General features: G+C 53.0%; 1 protein-coding gene across 1 annotated transcript; it reads right to left on the bottom strand.

Moving 5' to 3' along the window:
• Window positions 1-5,825: 5,825 nt before the first annotated feature.
• LOC103053043 (C-type lectin lectoxin-Thr1-like) lies at window positions 5,826-9,281 on the bottom strand. Its single transcript, XM_088129051.1, has 5 exons — window positions 8,413-9,281; window positions 7,825-7,922; window positions 7,155-7,292; window positions 6,335-6,449; window positions 5,826-6,015 (listed from the first exon to the last, which is right to left on the bottom strand). Exons 1-5 carry the CDS (start codon window positions 8,468-8,470, stop codon window positions 5,948-5,950), a joined length of 477 nt encoding a protein of 158 aa, XP_087985177.1. The 5' UTR covers window positions 8,471-9,281; the 3' UTR covers window positions 5,826-5,947.
• Between the last annotated feature and the right edge of the window lie 7,871 nt (window positions 9,282-17,152).

Below are 17,152 nucleotides of genomic sequence, written 5' to 3'. Positions count from 1 at the left end.
CAGCAGCAGCAGCAGGGGGACCCCAGCAGAGCCCATGGATCCTGCCCCACAAGCAGCCCCCAAGAGAGAAGAGAAAGAGGCAGATGTTCCAGCCCCAGAGGCGGAATCGGTGGGTCTGGAGCATTTTTTCTCTCAAATGTCAGCGTTGGGAGAGCCCAGAAAAGCAGAGGGACCAATGGGAATTCTCCGTTCTGCATCGTCATCAGTCTCCGGGCAGAGCCTCTCTGGATTTCACCCCGGGCAGGAGATAGTTCGGAGCAGTTTTTCTTTCGCCATAGAAAACCACTTGTCCCATTTTACTCCTCTCCAAAACTCTCCTGCCACTCGGATCCCAAGGATTTCCCGCCTCTCCGCCCCCAAACGCGTCCGGATCTCTGCCTTTCTCTCGCTCGGGTCCCCTTCCTTGGACGGCAGGCACCGGGGATCCTTGCAGTGAACCCGGTTCTTCCCTTCAGCGTCTTGCTCCTGTCTTTGGCAGCAGTTCCAGGACGCAACTCGGATCAGGAACCGGCGGGAAGTCCCAGGGCCGGAGGCTGGGCTGGGAGTTCCAGCAACGCAGTACGAGCTGAGCTGGAGACCAGCACCGGGGAGAGCCGTTCTGCACCACGCCAGGGAACCGCCTTTCCCTCCTTGCAAGTCTCCAGGACAGGGTTGCTCAGCCTGGGCAAGCTGAAGACGTGTGGACTTCAACCCCCAGAATTCCCCAGCCAGCCAACTGGCTCATTAAAGGGCAGGGAGTTAAAGTTAAGGAGCCCCGAAGAGGCAGCCCTCTTCCCCGCTCCCCCCACCCACCCCAGCATCTTCTGAGTGGATGTTCCTCAAGACCTTTTCCTAGGTGTGGCCCCACAAGCTGTTTGTGTATTGTTGTGTACGGGTTTCCTGTGTTGTTCCAGCTTGTTCTTGTTTGATCTGACACCTAACGAGGACAGGAGGAAGAGTTAAAAGTGGAATTGTCATACCCTTTGCCTCCTTATAATAGTGAACAACACAGCCATGGAAGTAAACACCAAATGCTGATGAGCCCTCCCCCCATGGGTTATTGCAGGGCACCCAGTTGTCATACGCATATGCCTGAGGCAATGCCCCCATGGGTTTGTTTTAGCCAAAAAGAATTGCATTTGGATCCTTTGGTCCTGAGCGCAACCCTTTGCTTCTGTCCAGAAACACAGTGGGAAAGCCTCCCCTCGACTCTGCGTGACTGGCTCTCCCTCCGTGCCCCAGTCAGCTGGTCGCCCCATGGCCAACACAGGAGAACCAGGAGGGAAGAGCAGGGGACCCCTCTGTTGGGCTCGGCTGGCCGTCCGCCTCTCCCGGGGATGGAGCAATTCTCAGGACCAGGAGCGTTCAGTGTTGCCTTTACCTGGGCTGTTCCCCAGTTCAGAATCTGACTGGCAAATCACTCACTGAAGGAGACATTTACTGTCTCTCCTCGGGGGCTGGGGGCTTCAGTGGCTGTTCCCCCTGGAGCCCACTGGCGAAGGGGAAGGGGCACACGGGCCAATCTTCCTCTGGGACACAGGAGGGAGCCCCGGAGACAGCCCTGAAGGGAGATTCCGAAGGCCATACAGAAACCAGGGCAGAGCACCCTCGAGCCCCAGGGAAGGAGACGGTGCTGGGGAGAGGCCCAGGCGGGCCCCTCCCTGACTCCGTGGGGTGTGAGAGGGAGGGGAGGAAAAGCGCAACCAGGTCTGCAGGATTCCCTTAACGGAGCCGGTCCCAACAAAGCGGAGTCCTGCTCTTCCCCCCCGAGTCTGCTTCCTGGTCTGGCCTGTCTTGTAGGGCTGAAACACACACGACCACTTGTCACCCCGGATCCCTCTGCGGGACGCTGAACGGCTACCACGCGGTGCCACCCTGCGTCTTCTGGGAGAGGAAGACCCATGCAGGGACTGTCAGACCCAGGAATCTGGGAAAGGGGTGAATGGGAGTCCCCCGGGCCATTTCCCAGGGAAGGGGAGCCCAAGGCCCCTACAAAGGCCCCTCCTGTGAACACAGGAGGGGGGCAAAAGGGATGCCTTTCCCCCCACAAGCAGAGCCCAAGGGAATCCAAGAGACAGGGTTCCTAGGTCAGGCCTTTGATCCCAGTTGCTTCCAGTCCCACCTGAAAGACCTCCATTGCTTGCTCCCCCAAAGTGAAGTTCCTCTCACTCTCCCTGGGGGAGACCCAGAGAACATCACCCAGCAGCTTCCTGGGCACCCAACAAGTCAAGGACACTCAATGTCCAGCGTGGTGCAAAGGTGAAGGAAAACCCTGGTTCAAGTTCTCCCTCGGCCACAACATTCACCAACGGATGATGGGGCACTGAGGGATGGGGTTCCTGGAGAGGGTACACTTAGTGGACAAATGGGTAGGTCCCTGGAGGCCAATGCAGAAAAGCTTTGCTTGGTCACTCTTCAGACCTCAGGTTGGACACAGAGCTTGGCTTGCTCCTCCAAAGATGCCCCAACAGCCTGCTGGCACTCACCAGCTTCCAAGGGACTGAACCGTGGCTGTAGACAGAGATCAGCCTGTCCGTGCTTCATGCCATTGCTCTTCCACACCAGAGGAACCAGCAGGGCTCTATCCGCTCTGATGAGCAAAGCAAGACAAGATTGTTGGGACTCCTCTATTTCTGTCTTCACTGTCAGGTCCTCCCTGACAGATTTGAGCATGGGTGCAGCGCAGACGTTTGCTCAGCTGTGCACACACAGAGTTGATGGATGGATGGATGGATGGATGGATGGATGGATGGATGGATGGATGGATGGATGGATGGACTGGCTGGCTGATTCGGGAACAGAAGGCTCCTACTCTGGCATTTCCGTATTTTCTTTAAATGAAGGAAGCTGTTACTCCCAGCTAAGCCTTTAATAACCAAAGCCACGAAGTCCTCTGGGCTGAGTGATAAACATCAGCAGAGAACAATTGTTTGGACATTATTGGCTTAGAGTTGTCACAGCTCCACTTCCTAGGATCCAGGCCCTCTTGCAGGAAGACAGCAGCACGAGTTTTGGTCTCAGATCTTTGTCTGCTGGCCAGCGGGCAGCTCTTTCAGGGATCTCTGTGTGTCTCCCCTGATGAGAGAAGGCAGGAGCACAGACCCGAAGGCAGCCTTGAGCTACTCAGCTGTCTTTGCGCATTTTGGGAACCTGACCTGGCCATGCTCAAAGAGACCTTGACAGGTGCGTGTCCCAGAGGCAGCCTCGCAACTGAGCCCTTGAGCAGGAGTCCAAGACTCAGGGGTCGGTCCCCATTCTGAGGTCCCGTCAGCCTCCTCTGGGAGCAACTGGTTGCATGGCTTGGAAGCAGAAAATACATAGGTGGTGTTCACACAGCACACTTAGCCAAGTCAGCTTAGCAGGGGCATTCACCCAACGTACTAAGTTTGATTAGTTTTAACCTAGGCTAGATTTAAGATGATGGGTGAACCCAGTCCATTCGGTCAGCTTACGGTCAGTTAACTAAGCAAACCTGGAAAATGGGTTAAGCCAGTAACAGAGTTAAGGATGTCATGTGAACGGAGCGGCTGCATTCTTGGATGGACGGATGATGTGCCCTCAAGGGGATATTGACTCTCAGTGACCAGATAGATGGGCTTTCTCCATGACCTTCTGCCCCTAACCTGTCAGATGGTAACGGTGATCCTGGAAGGGTTCATTTTGTATTTGTGTTAACGTCTCACGCACGCCGGGGCTGTTGCAAAGCACAGAGTGGAAAAGTGGAAAGAGGAAAAGCAAGAACCAGGCAGAGTGCGATGCTCTGCTAAAATATTTGATCACTGCACTTGCCATTCTCTCTGATTAATAACCTAATAATAATAATAATAACCACCTAATAATCTCCCTGGACTCAGGAGACTGAGTTATGATCAAAAGCCCCAAGTTCATATTATTCTCGAGCTTATTTCGAGAGGAAAGGTCTTCCACGAGGAAACCCTCCAAATCCTTCACCAAGAGGCTTGGTCATCTAGCAAGCTGCAGTCCCCGAATATACAACTCCCTTGCAGGGTGAATAGACACGCAGGTGCAAAGTTGCAGGCAAGAGGAAAGACCAGTGCTCAGCAAATCACACATGCACACACACACACATGCACACAGACATCCAACCCATGGGATACTGATCACAAAGAGCAAAGCCTATAATTTCAAAGGATAAAGAGGCTGTTTGCAGTTTGAGTAATTCAAGCAACCGCCTGCAAAAACAAGGCTGTATGCCTGAATGTAGCACACCGTCTGTCCCATGGATGTGCAAGATGAACCCAGACTGCAGGCATGTGATTTGCACACGTCCCACATTGCTGAGAGAGGCTGGTTTCCTTGCAATTAAGGGTGTGCCAGATGTTCCATCCTGAATCCCAAATTGAAGCCATTGCTGTCCATGGGCCCTATACTGGAAGTCTTAGTTGTGGTCAAAGAAGTCAAGATGGCGGATGTAATGCTGTGGTCCACGCTCCACCTGTTTTCTGTGTGCGCCAGGTGCGTCGGACCACACCCTGCGGACCCCCCAGCCCCGCAGCAGATGCGGATTGCTCAGAAGCCCCCGGCCCCTTTTGCAGAACAGACTTTCGCTCTCAGCTGCTCTGCACCCGAGGAAAGGCTCGCTGCGCAGGAGACGACCTCCAGCCGACTGCTGCCAGGACTGTGAAACGAGAGGATCGGCACCACCGGCGAGGGCACGTGTGCAGGCCGCTACCCAGACTTCTCTCTTCGTCTGGCGTTTGCTCGGGTTTTTTGACTCCTTGACTCCTTTCACGCAGCGCTTCTCGACCTCGGCAGCTTTAAGACACGCGGACCTCAACTCAGGCTGGCTGGGGAGTCCTGGGGGCTGAGGCCCACGTGTCCCAAAGCTGCCAAGGGGCTTTCCTTTTGGGTGGGAGGGTGTCCGTATTGACCTGGGATTCCCAAAAAAGGCATTGCGGAGTTTCTCCATCCGTCTCCCGGAAACTCCGAAGGCATAAGAAATCGGAGACACGGGAAGTGCCGCCTTTCCTGTTATGGCCTCTCTCTGGCGACTGAGGCTGGTCTGGTCAATCGTCCCGTGGCCTTTTGGAGACCAAGAATTGCATGGATGTTATCCCTTTTTTTTTTTCAATTTCCACGCAACTGATGAGCAGATGATTTCCCCCAGTTTCTCCAGTGGGTGTCACCCACTGTTTTTCGAGGAGAAGAAGAAGACCCCCCCGCCCCCCGTTTCCAGTGGAGGAATATCTGCGACTCTCAGAAATCCCCCCGGATGAGGAATTCTCTCTGGGGCAGGGATGGAGTTAAAAAGTCAAGATGGTGACCACCCCAACACCCTGAAAGCTTTGCCTCTTTTCACTCTGCAGCAGCCACCATCTTGACTTTTTTGACTCCTCCAAAGACACCCTGTGAGGCCAGAGACTTTCCCGGGGACTGAATGGAAGCAGGGGGGCTGAAGACCGTTGGAGAAAGAGCAGGGTGCGTCAGAGATCGGATGTTCCCACACGGGGCTGGGATTCATTGTAAATGACTGCAACAACATCCCTCCAGAGAATTTAGTCCAAATTCTCCTTTCCTTGGGAAGAAAAGTGGATTCTTTTCCACCGAAGAAGGGAACTGATACAGGAACGTGAAAGAGAATATTTTTCTCCCACCAAACTCAATTCCGGCTCTCCAGGTCAAATGAGATGGACGTGCCGTAAAGCATTGCAGCCTCAATGGGTGGTCCTTCTGAACAAGCCCCCCCACCCGCTTAACGCCACGCCTTGCCAGTCAGAAGACTCAGGGGTCTTGCGCTTCAGACCGCCACAGGCTCCTGGCTCTGCAGAATAAATCAGGCTACTCGTGCCAAGACAGAATTTATTCAACCTTCTGGCCCAACCGAATCAGCCACATCTCGCCCGAGCTACCAAAGCGTTCCTCAAGCGTGGGGCAGAGCAGAGGTGTCGGCAGGCGGGGGGCTTCCTTGCTTCCCCAGGCTTCCCCAGGTGCTTCCCTCACTCTGGGGCTAGAGTGGGTATTGGCAGAGGAAAGGGCGCAGCAATTTGCAGTCCCTGACGTTCCAGGCGGAGTACCCTGGGCAGCAAAGAGAAAGTTTGGTCCCCTTTCGCAGTGGCTCCATCAGAGTCCCAGAGAGGCATTTCTCTGGCTCCGGCCTCGTTGGTGGGGGGACGTGAGGATGATTTCCCAGTCCCAGGTTTTGCGGGAATGACGGCTTTCATACTTCATTCTGTGTCCCCTGGACGTTTTGGGTTCCCTCGGTTGCCCAGAGGGTGGGACGGTCCGAGGGACAAACCAGGGTTATCGGCTGCCAAGGGGAGCGTGGCAAGATGGGTCAAACTGTCCTCATGGCTGGAAGTCCACCCACAGCCACCTCCCCACCACCTCGGCTTACCTGACCAGGACCGCAATTCAGCACACTTATCGTCGCGCATGAAGCTGTTCTCCTTTCCTTCGGCCCAGTGTGGTGTGTACTCTGCGGAGCCATCGCTCCACTGCCAGACTCGTTGCTGTAATGGCAGGTAAGCCACGCTAGCCAACTGAGGAGGGGGCTCTGCCTCTGGGGGGCCCAGGAGCAGGGATGAAAAGTGGGCAGGTTTCAAGGGGCCGACCAAATAGACAACTCTTCCTCTCTCTCCTTCATCTACCTAGTCAACCTCAGTGGATCTGGAACAGCTAAGCGGGGTTAAACTCGGTGAATGCTTGGATAGGTGACCATCAGGAGATCCAGAGAAAAAAGACTCCAGAAGAAAACTGCCTGGAGGTGCCCATGAAGTCACCAGCTCAGTGTGAGAGCTACTTTGCCTTACGCCCAACTTGGTGGCAGGACCCGGATCAAAGTTATCGAGTCCTTGGGTGGGGGCCAACAGCAAAACCCCAGGGCTATAGGTAACCCTGGGGAACTGAAAAGCACCCGGGAAACTTTTCTGGAGGGGGTGGGTAGGGAAACCTCCTTCTGTCTTGTTCCCAGAAATGACATTTGTGTTCACAAAGTCACCAGGAACTCCACTCCAGGGAAACTTCCCTTCTTCCTATAGGAGCGAGCATTTCTCAAGAACTGACAGTGCAACAGAGCACAAGAAGGTCCGAATGAGCAGAATCTGTGCAAATTAAGAAAGGGGGGGAGGGAGGAAGAGCCCTCCCAGGCCAGCCCTGCAGCCCCCAAGGTAGTGGCCACCAGGATTGATGAGCATCAGCGACAGAAAGGGACCTACTTTCTTTGGATCCTTCAGTCCGATCCAGACGTTTCTGTAACTGAGAAACCCGGAGACATACTTGGCCAACTGGCACGACTCTTCCAGGGCATGGATGGAGGCCAGGTGGCAGCCCGTCTTCTGGGCCCTGCAGAACGTCTGGAAGAGGGACAACAGAGAAAGGCACTTGTTCAGCGGAGAAGAAACATGCGTGTGTGTTTGTGCACGTGAGAAAAGAGCAGGCGTCTGATCACAAGATCACAGCCACCATCTTGACTTTGTTGACCTCCCGCAGACGCCCTCGCTGGACAATGCGGCTCTTGAGCAATTCCTGACGTTGATTCGCGAGTTAAAATATTTTCCCCCACAACTAAGACTCCAGACTGAACTGAGGGTCAGTGATGGGCCAGTGGACTCTACGGCCCCGCTACCCCTGCTTACTGTCTATGGAGTCCCCACTGAGCAGAGGAGAGTCCTTTAAATGGGCTGCGAGGAAGAGTCCGTGGAACACTTGCCTTGGGACTATCCTAAAATCTCGGTCTCTCCTGCCTCCTGATGCACCCAGCCTGGTGGCCCTCCAGGGCCCCCTTGACAGGTCGTCAGCCCACGAGAGCGGAGGTGGGTGCTGGGCCAGGGCTCTGCCTAGTTCCTCCTCTGCCCGGGCTGGGCACAGGCACACAGCGCTTCTCACCTCTGCCTGAGTCCAGTTCTTGGCTTTCAGGAAGATCTTGTAGCAATAGTTATTGTACGTGAGCCAACCGGAGGGACAAAAATTTGGGGCTTCAATTCCTGTGTGGGAAGAGAGAAAGTCCAATGAGAGGGTGGCCAGGAGGGGGGCTGGAGGAGGAGAAGGTGGAGGAGGAGGAGACAGCTGGGTCTGCTGTTTTGTTTTCCTTTGTTTTTTATTGTGCAAAAATTGCTGGATCTTGGAGCAGACAAATTGTGTTAGGTTTAGATTTTTTTTTTATTCCACCTTTATTATTTCTGGAAATAACTCAAGGCGGCGAACGTGCCTAATACTCCTCCCTCTTCTTCTGTTCCCCACCACAACCACCCTGTGAGGTGGGTTGGGAAGCCCAAAGGGGTCTCCTGCTTTCAGGGGTCTCCCGCTTTCTAGCCTGGCCCCTTCGCCACGAGACCAAGGCAGGATCTAAACTCTGCAGTCAGCCAAACCCGAATGAAAGCCAATTCAGCCCTGGGGCGCTGGGGGCCAAACCAGGGAGGGGTTCAGATGCAAGAGCCTTGGCCTCAAGGGTGCGGGGACCCCACCTGAACTCACCACTTAGGGGGAGAGCCACGAGCAGCAGGCCCAGGAGCATGAAGGCGAAACGCCCCATGGTCTTCCTTCCTTTCCTGCGGAGAGGAGCAAAGAGTGGGGAACTGGAAGCGGAGCGAGGGAAGGGCCCCTCAGGAAGGAGAAGGGGGGCCCCACCTCCAGCCCGGGGCCAAGCTGGCGTTCCCAGACTTTGTCTTGCCCAGCCGGACCCCGTTGCTCGATCTCCGGTCCTGCGGTGGCTCTACTGGGGTCGCGGCGTATCCTGCGCTGCTGTGCAACGGCCAGGCCCTCCCTAAGAAAGGGAGGGGCTCTCTCTGTGGGTTTCTCTCTCTCCCCCCCATGGGTCCCCCGAGAGATCCCTCGCTCCCTGCCCGAGGGACCCTCCCGAGATCCCCTGCTGGGCCTGGGCTTTGCCCGCAGCCGCCCCCCAGAGGACCCCTCTGGTGGAGAGAGTCAGCCGGGCTCACCTGCTGCAGGTGCCTCCCGCCAGGTCCCAGGTGGAGAGCGGCACTCCCCTGTCCCTCGGCCTCCGCGGCTGGCGTCTCTGCTGCAGTGCCAGCGGGGCATTTATAGGCAGGGCGAGGGGTGGATTTCTCGAGGGGAGGGAGGAGGGAGGGAGGGAGGGAGAGGGAGCTTTGCTTCAGAACGGAGTTTTGGTCCGGCAACCAGGAAGCGTCTTGTTTGCGCAACGGAACGGTAATCAGACTTTAACCCTCACGTTCTGCAGGGATGGGGGTCGTGGAAAGAATCCTGCCCGTAGAGGGGCCCCGAGGCCATCCAGCCCAGCCCAATGGCTTTTCATGCCACCCCTTTCCTTTGGGGCCGGGGGAACCCACCTTCTGGATTTGTACAGCCGCAAAGAGGGAGCACCGCAAAGCCTTGACACCCAGTGCCACGAGGCAAAGGTTGCCTCCTTCCCCTTGGACGAAACCAGGGAAGAAGCAGAGCAGAAGGAGCAAGGAAGCGAGTCCTGCAAACCGTCCAAGGCGGATTGGTGGGGTCCCCAAACACCGTTTGCGGCAATGACCGGCTGGAAACTCTGCTCGTGCCGCCTCGCAAAATGCTGTGCATGAACCCACCTATGTCACTGTTAGAAGGTTGGGGCATGTAGACATTTTTATATATTGAGACATTTAGATGTTTAAACATTTATCTTTATATATTGTAGAATATGAAGTAAAAGCAGGCCAAGCAAAATGCCAATATTCCCTTTCCTGTATGTATGGTTGACTGTACTTTAGATTATCAAAAGGTTGCATTCTTGAGGATGAGACCTTTAACACTTTTCAAAATCTCAAGGATGTGTTAATTGCTGACATGGTTTGCCTCTTCCTGACTGGAAAGGCGGCAACTCATGGAAGCAGATAAACTGTCTTGACCTGATAGTCTCTTCTTGTTCAGATGACCCCTCACGAAGAAAGATAAGCGGTCCTGACCGTGTTTCTCAGGGATGTATGTTTCCATATGGCTGTTAACACTCGAGGTGATAGAAATTAGTTTACATACAGGAAGGAAGAACCTTATTCGGCATCAGAGAAAGGGGTCCTGGGTAAGGGGAGGAGTATGGATCAAGGTAACTGGCTTTGATTGGATCAGAGAGCCATGACATCTTAACGTGGGTCTGACTGTAACAGAAGGTATATAAGGTACTGTGGGGAGGGGGCCCAGAGCGGCCGCCCACCTAACTGCCTGCTGTCATTGCTTCTGCACTTGGGTGAAGAATAAATCTCCTAACTTCATGCAATTCGTCAGTGTCTTTACTCCCAGCTCAGAAACGGACTTGGTAAGATAACTTTTTCCTCCAACATCACGTTGCATGACCGGCTGGAAACTCTGCTCGTGCCGCCTCGCAAAATGCTGTGCATGAACCCACCTATGTCATGTTGCATGTCTGCACACACACGGGCGCACGCACTCCTCTCCCCCCCCCCATTTACAATCCCCTACCTGTCAGCAGAAGAATATGCATTTATTGGTGCTTCCCGGTCTCCCAGTCCCCAAAGTGATGGAACAGACCAAGATATGGACATTGCAGCCGAAGCCGCCTTTGGCAGTGGGAGCAGCCCTTCCCTGAGCTCAGCCTGAAGCATCTTTCCGTGATGAGTTAACTGCTTGCTGGTTTACTCAAACCATCATTCAGTGTGACGCAAATTATGCTGAGGAAGAACACCCCCCCCCCGCCCCCTTCACCTCTTTTATGGCAAGCAAGCTGGCTGTTCCTCCTGAAACCCTTCCCACACTCCGGGCAGTTATAAGGTTTTGATCTCTTTATAAGTTTCCGCCTTGTGTGGACCCTTCTGTGGGGAGCAACTGGCTGCAGTCCCTGAAGCTCTTCCCGCACTCGCTGCAGTTATGTGGTTTCTCCCCCGTGTTGATTCCGCCACTAAGGAAGGAAGGAAAGTCCAGCTGCACCTTTTTTCTCCTTCCCTGCCCTGGTCCTCTTCTTCTTTAGTGTCGGTTTGATGGTGTGCATTTTAATCTAAATTTCCCCTGAAGACTTTGTCCTCCTCTTCCCCTGGGGAACTGGCAGGGCTGCTCCCCCTCGAACTGCATCGCACCCAAAGGCGGAACGGGTCTTGCTGCCCTCCTTTGCCTGGTTCCTCTCGCGGGTCTTTGCTCCGTTTGACCCGCAAACGTCCCTCTTCCTTCTCTGCGCCTGAGAGCTTCTAAGAGTTCCCGGCAATTCACGTCCTCCTGCCCAACAGAGCGAGAGAAAGAAGTGCGTGTTTACGCGAGGAGAAGGAAGTGAAACATCAGAATATGGGATGGGACTGTGGATTTCCTCCCCAAAGACTGCAAAAACTGAAAGGCTAAAGGCTATTCTGCCCCACCTAAAATAAGCTCATGTAAAGCTTATCGAATCTGGACTCCGGATGCAGGTTCTTACCGATTTCATCTGCATGAAATTGCATGGGATGGAAATTGATCTTTTATGGGCAGAAGAAACCATTTTAAACAGCCGTTCATCAAAAATAACTCTGGACTTTGGGTTATTATAATGTTTCTCGCTTGCTATCCCTGATTTTCTATTTATTCCGGACTGCATAGCCTTTCCCATTCATTCTCCTCTTACCCCCAAGCCCTTGGTTTCAGATGAGAAAAACCTGCATATTTCACCTATTAAGTTAAACTCACATGCCTGTATGGAGAACAACTGCCGCAGCTGGTCCAGAGTTCCTCGCAATCGCAGAGGAAAAGCCTCGAAGGGAAGGAAGGAGGATGTTAAACGAACAGCCTGTCCGACGTTACGCAGAGAGTTCGCAGGGCAAACGAGGCTGGCTGAGGGACCGAGATACGGGCGGTTGTCGAGGTGGGAACCAGGGTTAGTCTAAGCTGAGGTATCAGGTGAGAGCGTGGGAGATTTGGGGGCCAATCCAGGAGCCCCCGACTCAAATCCATCTTTCCAGGAGAGGAAAAGCACTGGCTCAGTACAGGTGTCCAATTTGCCTATGGGCTTTGTAGTCCGGCCCCGTGACCCCCTAGTTTCATCCTAAGGGCTCTGACCTCATTGTGTGCTGAATCCTGGTTGCTCTGTCCAATGCTGCATCTGCATAGCGTTGCATCAACCTCTTCCAAGGGGGCCTTCCCCCCACTTGGATGGTGCTGTGGATTATGGGAGCTGGAGAATGGCTGGCTGAGGGAACAAGACCCAGACGGCCTTTGGGCCTCTCTGCTTTTATGTCTCAGCTTGAAGAAGGGTTGCGATTTGACCCTGCTGTTAACAGCTCTGTGGCAGGTAGGAATTCAACTGGTGAAACATGACTGGTAGAGAGTCATGGGCAAAGTTTGCACTGGGGTGGACCAGAGGAAGGGGTTGCCATCCACAAGCCAGGTGCCAGAGGTGGTTCTCGACTTGTGCCATCTTTCTGGATGTGCCCAAAACGCAAAAGAAGGATCTGCCCACAATGAACTTTTTGAGCCTGAGGCTGCCTGGCCTGGATCCCGGGGTTTTGCACACAGGCTGTGGGGATCAGCTGGCAGGGTGCCCCCCCGGTGGTCTCGGTTACGGTCTCAGCTGGGGGGCAGTCTTGGGCCAGGCTGGGCGCTGTGGGCTCACTGGGCCCACGGTCTCTCTCTGCAGAACAGCGGATCCATCAACTTTGGGGAGAACCATGAGGTACATGCAGTGGGAGCGGAGAGAGGCCCCCCTCGTCCCCCAGGAAGGGCCCCCAAGTCCCCCCAATACCTTTCTATTTCCCTGCAGGAGTTCGAGATCCTCACCTGCTGCAACTACGCCTTGGCCCCCAACCGGGCCCTCCAGCAGTGAGGTCTGGGGAGCTGGGCACAGCCCCCTCCTCCCCACTTCCCACTCTCCACCGGTTACTGGCCGTCCTAGCCATCGAGCCACCCCCAAGGGAGCGGCCCCCGCCAGACCCGGCCAGCCCCCCGTGGCGATCACGTGCTGCGCAGAGATAGGGCTCCGGGGGAGGGTCTCTGGGGCCTCTGCAAAATGTGGTGGGAACAAAACACCCACAGTCTTTGTGCATTGTTGTGTTTTTGTATCACAATTTCCTGGAGTGAAGTGTGCACTCTCAGAAGAGCTATCTCACCGGGGGTCATTCTTTGGCCCTGGATACTCAGCTGTTAGGAATCTGTCAGAGCATCATCTTGGCCTTGCACTCCCCAACTTGCTTAAACTGTCAGGCATGCCTGGAGAGTGTCTCTTCCACAGCCACCTTAATAGCTTTCTTACAGTCCAGTATCCATTATTCCCTGGCCCGGGGAGGTAGAAAATTTTCATTCAAAAGGGGTGCTTTTCCCCCCACAAGCAGAGCCCAAGGGAGTCCAAAAGACAGGGCTCCTAGGTCAGGCCTTTGATCCCAGTTGCTTCCTGTCCCACCTGATAGACCTCCATTGCTTGCTCCCCCAAAGTGAAGTTCCTCTCGCTCTCCCTGGGGGAGACCCAGAGAAGATCACCCAGCAGCTTCCTGGGCACCTGACAAGTCAAGGACACTCAATGTCCAGCATGGACAAGTCAAGGACAATCAAAGTCCAGTGTGGTGCAAAGGTGAAGGAAAACCTTGGTTCAAGTTCTCCCTCAGCCAGAACATTCAGGAATGGATGTTGGGAGACTAAGGGATGGGGTTCCTGGAGAGGATACACCTAGTGGACAATGGGTAGGGCCTTGGAGGCCAATGCAGATACGCTTTGCTTGGTCGCTCTTTGGACCTCAGGTTGGACACAGAGCTTGGCTTCCTCCTCCGAAGACGCCCCAACAGCCTGCTGGCGCTCACCAGCTTCCAAGGGACTGAACCGTGGCTGTAGACAGAGATCAGCCTGTCCATGTTTCATGCCATTGCTCTTCCACACCAGAGGAACCAGCAGGGCTCTATCCGCTCTGATGGGCAAATCAAGATATTTCTGTCTTCCCTGTCAGGTCCTCCCTGATATATTTGAGCATAGGTGCAGCGTGGACGTTTGCTCAGCTGTGTGCACACAGAGTTGATGGTTGGATGGATGGATGGATGGATGGATGGATGGATGGATGGATGGACTGGCTGGCTGATTCGGGAACAGAAGGCTCCTACTCTGGCATTATCGTGTTTTCTTCAAATGAAGGAAGCTGTTACTCTCAGCTAAGCCCTTAATAACCAAAGCCACGAAGACCTTCAGGCTAACTGATAAACATCAACAGAGGAAACAACACTAAATTGGAAACCCAAGTTTACCAGAAGACAACACACACCAATCAAGTACTCCATTACCGAAGTAACAACCCAACCTCCCACAAGAGGAGCTGTGTAAGAAGATGATTCAAGCGAGCACAAACGGATTGCAGCAACCCAGAACAGCAGAAAAAGGAAACAGACTGCCTACACAACATCTTCCAAGAAAATGGATCTCCACGCAGCTTTATCAAAAAGTGCCTGGCCGCTCAACCTACTGCAACACAACCCACACAAGCTATGAAAAGGACCACACTGCCACACATCAGAAACGTCTCAGAAACTACCAACAGACTATTACAACCACATCGCGTCTCTGCAGCACACAAACCAACTCAAGCCCTCCAAAACATCTTAAGCCAACCAAAAGACCCGCTAGCCCAAGAAGGAAAAACAGGAGCCATCTATAACATGCACTGTGAGGACTGTAAGGACCACTACGTAGCACAGACAGGCAGGAGGCTGGCAGGGCACATCCATGAGCACCAACTAGCAGTCAGAAGACATGATGGAAACTCCTTAATCTCCCAATACATGGACAGACTCAACCACAGTTTCACCTGGGAAACGGTCAGCATCTTAGACCAAGCATCTTATTCCAGTTGCCCATTATATCATGGGGGGGATGTGTAAAGCAAGCCATGTACATGTCCAGTGCTTTGGTCTTTACGCAGAAAGAATCAGCACTAGTTTTTTCCAAAGACAGACCAAAATGGAATTGTTCAGGCAGGAGAGGGGAGGGTCTGTACAAGCGGGTGGGACACATCACACTGGACCCTTCAGTGACTGCCCTGTCACAGAGAGGAAGATGCATACAAGCTGAGTCTTCTCACTGCATGGAATGCCCCCCCCCCATCCTTCTGATTCCAGTGTGTGTTTGCCCTTGTTCAGTTTTGCAGGTAACCACGATGCTCATATCTCTTTAATCTTGATGTAATCTTGAATATTGCCCTTGCATGTTTCTGTTGACCTCGTGCCCCGGCCAGACTCCACTGGGAATGGAGAGGCTATAAATACCACAAAGGGAATGAGTGAACAAGTCAGCACAAGGGCAGTGGCTGGGGGGCAGAGGGAAGGAAAGTGCTGGGAGGATGGGTAGAAGAACAGGCAAGCTGGGAGCTACTGAGGGGATGGGGGGGGGCGCACACCAGCCTCGTCCTGCTCGCTCTGCAAAATCCCTCCAGAATCCCCCCCACTTTGATTTGTCCAACATTTCTGCATTTTGTTTCTGCTGAATTGTAGCCGACGCAAAAGGGTTTGACTGAATTTCCCAAAGGCAAAGACTCGTTCTAGTTCGACTGAAGAACTGAGCCCATCTAACTTGCTTTGGGGATAATTTCCTAGGGGATTTTAAAGCTTCTCAGTTTTTATGATCAGTCCAGACTTCAAACAGGTGAGGCGACCCTTCTAGCAGATTCCTCCAGGTTAGTAGTCCCCACCGAACTGCAAATGCTTTCTTCTCCCACGCCAGCCAGCGCCTCTCCGTCTCCGTAAACATCTGAGAAATGTAAGCACATGGTTGCAAATTGTCGCCCTCAGTTCTTTGTAGCAAGACTGCTCCTACAGCAATATCCGAGGCATCCGCCTGAATTATAAAAGGCTTTTCGGGGTCAGGACATTTGAGAATTGGCTCTGCCAATTTTTTCAACCGCTCAAAAGTTGCTTCAGTCCAATTTAGAGGTGCCCCTGGCTTTTCTGCTTATGCTTTTTCTTTTCCTTTTGTCTTTAACAAGTCGGTTAGTGGCAGAGGCACCTGGGCAAAATTGGGGATGAATTGGCAGTAAAAATCCCAGGAAACTTTGTAACTGCCAGCACATTTTTGGCGCCTCCCATCCAATTACATCCCGCACTTTAGCTGGGTCCATTTCAATCCCTTTAGGGGAAATGCGATACCCCAGATGGTCAATTTGACTTTTATGGAATTCACATTTAGAGAGGTTTGCTTACAATTGGGCATCTAGCAGTTTCCGTAACACTTTTCTTACCAAATTTACATGCTCTTCCATCATTTTGGTAATGATCAGGATATACCAAAACTGCCTGGTATAGAAATTCATGTAGTGCTTCATTTATCAATTGCATAAATACCCCCGGAGCCCCTAATAAGCCGAATGGCATGACTCGATGTTGGAAACCACCCACTGGGCAATTGAACATGATTTTCCATTCGTCCCCTCTTTAATCCGCACCTGGAAATAGGCGTCCCTCAAGTCCAGCTTTGAAAAAAACCTTCACTTTGACAAGTGAGTCAACAAGTATTTCATTAAAGGGAGAGGATATCTGCTCTCCTTGCAAATAGCATTTAAGCCCCTGAAGTCTGTACACAGTCTCAATGAGGTAAGGTTTACCCTGTTCGACTCAGAGAAACTCTCGTCTGTTCAGCAAAGAAGTTTACTCAAGCTCAACGTTCATAATTACAGACAAAGCCAGGATTGGATTGGCACATTTTACAATACAATTTATAGTTCCCTGTTCCCATTCTTAGCCCCTGTTGCTTGGTTACAGATTACCAGTAGTAATCCCCCCTTTTACTCAAATGGCAGATTCACTCCAGCTCTTTTGTGTTCTTGATTGCAGTCTACCACTGGCATTGTTGTTGTCGTCGATGGGTTTTTCTGTTGCTCACAGAACCGGGAGTTCCCCAATCATGAGCTGATTGCTTTAATTCAAATCTGCGGCTCTCTACTTTGTCTACAGCGCCCGGGGCAATCTGGTGTTAACACAACGCATCCACTTGGGGTTTAGTTAAACAGCGTCAGCTGGCCCATTAATCATTTTGAGGTTTCTCACTTCCCCTTTCCTTGCTAGCGCTCAAGCGATGAAACTGACTAAGCACGGCTTGGCAAGTTCCTAGCCGTGCCGCGCCAGCTGAATCTGACAAATGATCCATCTTTCTTTTCTGTAAATAAGACAGGCACCACCATCAGTGACTTTGGTGACTTATATGAAACCCCTCGCCATATTTTTATCAATGAATTCTCTCAACATTCCTGGTTCCTTAGGAATCATAGAGTACATCCTTGGCTTAGGGAATTTCGACCCGGGTTCAACTTCAATGGCATAGTCCGTTGCCCTGG

This window comes from Python bivittatus, unplaced genomic scaffold, assembly GCF_059951505.1.
Source record: "Python bivittatus isolate LINGU-HERP-01145 unplaced genomic scaffold, Pbiv_v1 ctg000730_np1212, whole genome shotgun sequence".
In the NCBI taxonomy this organism is placed as follows: domain Eukaryota; kingdom Metazoa; phylum Chordata; class Lepidosauria; order Squamata; family Pythonidae; genus Python; species Python bivittatus.
Note: the sequence above shows the minus strand (reverse complement) of the source record. Positions and strands in the feature narration are given on the sequence as shown.

Excerpts from the sequence above, each read along its gene's own strand:
- LOC103053043 (XM_088129051.1), bottom strand. The coding sequence starts at position 8,470 with ATGGGGCGTTTCGCCTTCATGCTCCTGGGCCTGCTGCTCGTGGCTCTC. Across the intron at positions 7,923-8,412 it reads CGTGGCTCTCCCCCTAAGTG|GAATTGAAGCCCCAAATTTT; the intron begins GTGAGTTCAGGT and ends CTTCCCACACAG. Across the intron at positions 6,016-6,334 it reads TGAATTGCGGTCCTGGTCAG|GGTACTCCGCCTGGAACGTC; the intron begins GTAAGCCGAGGT and ends TTTGCTGCCCAG.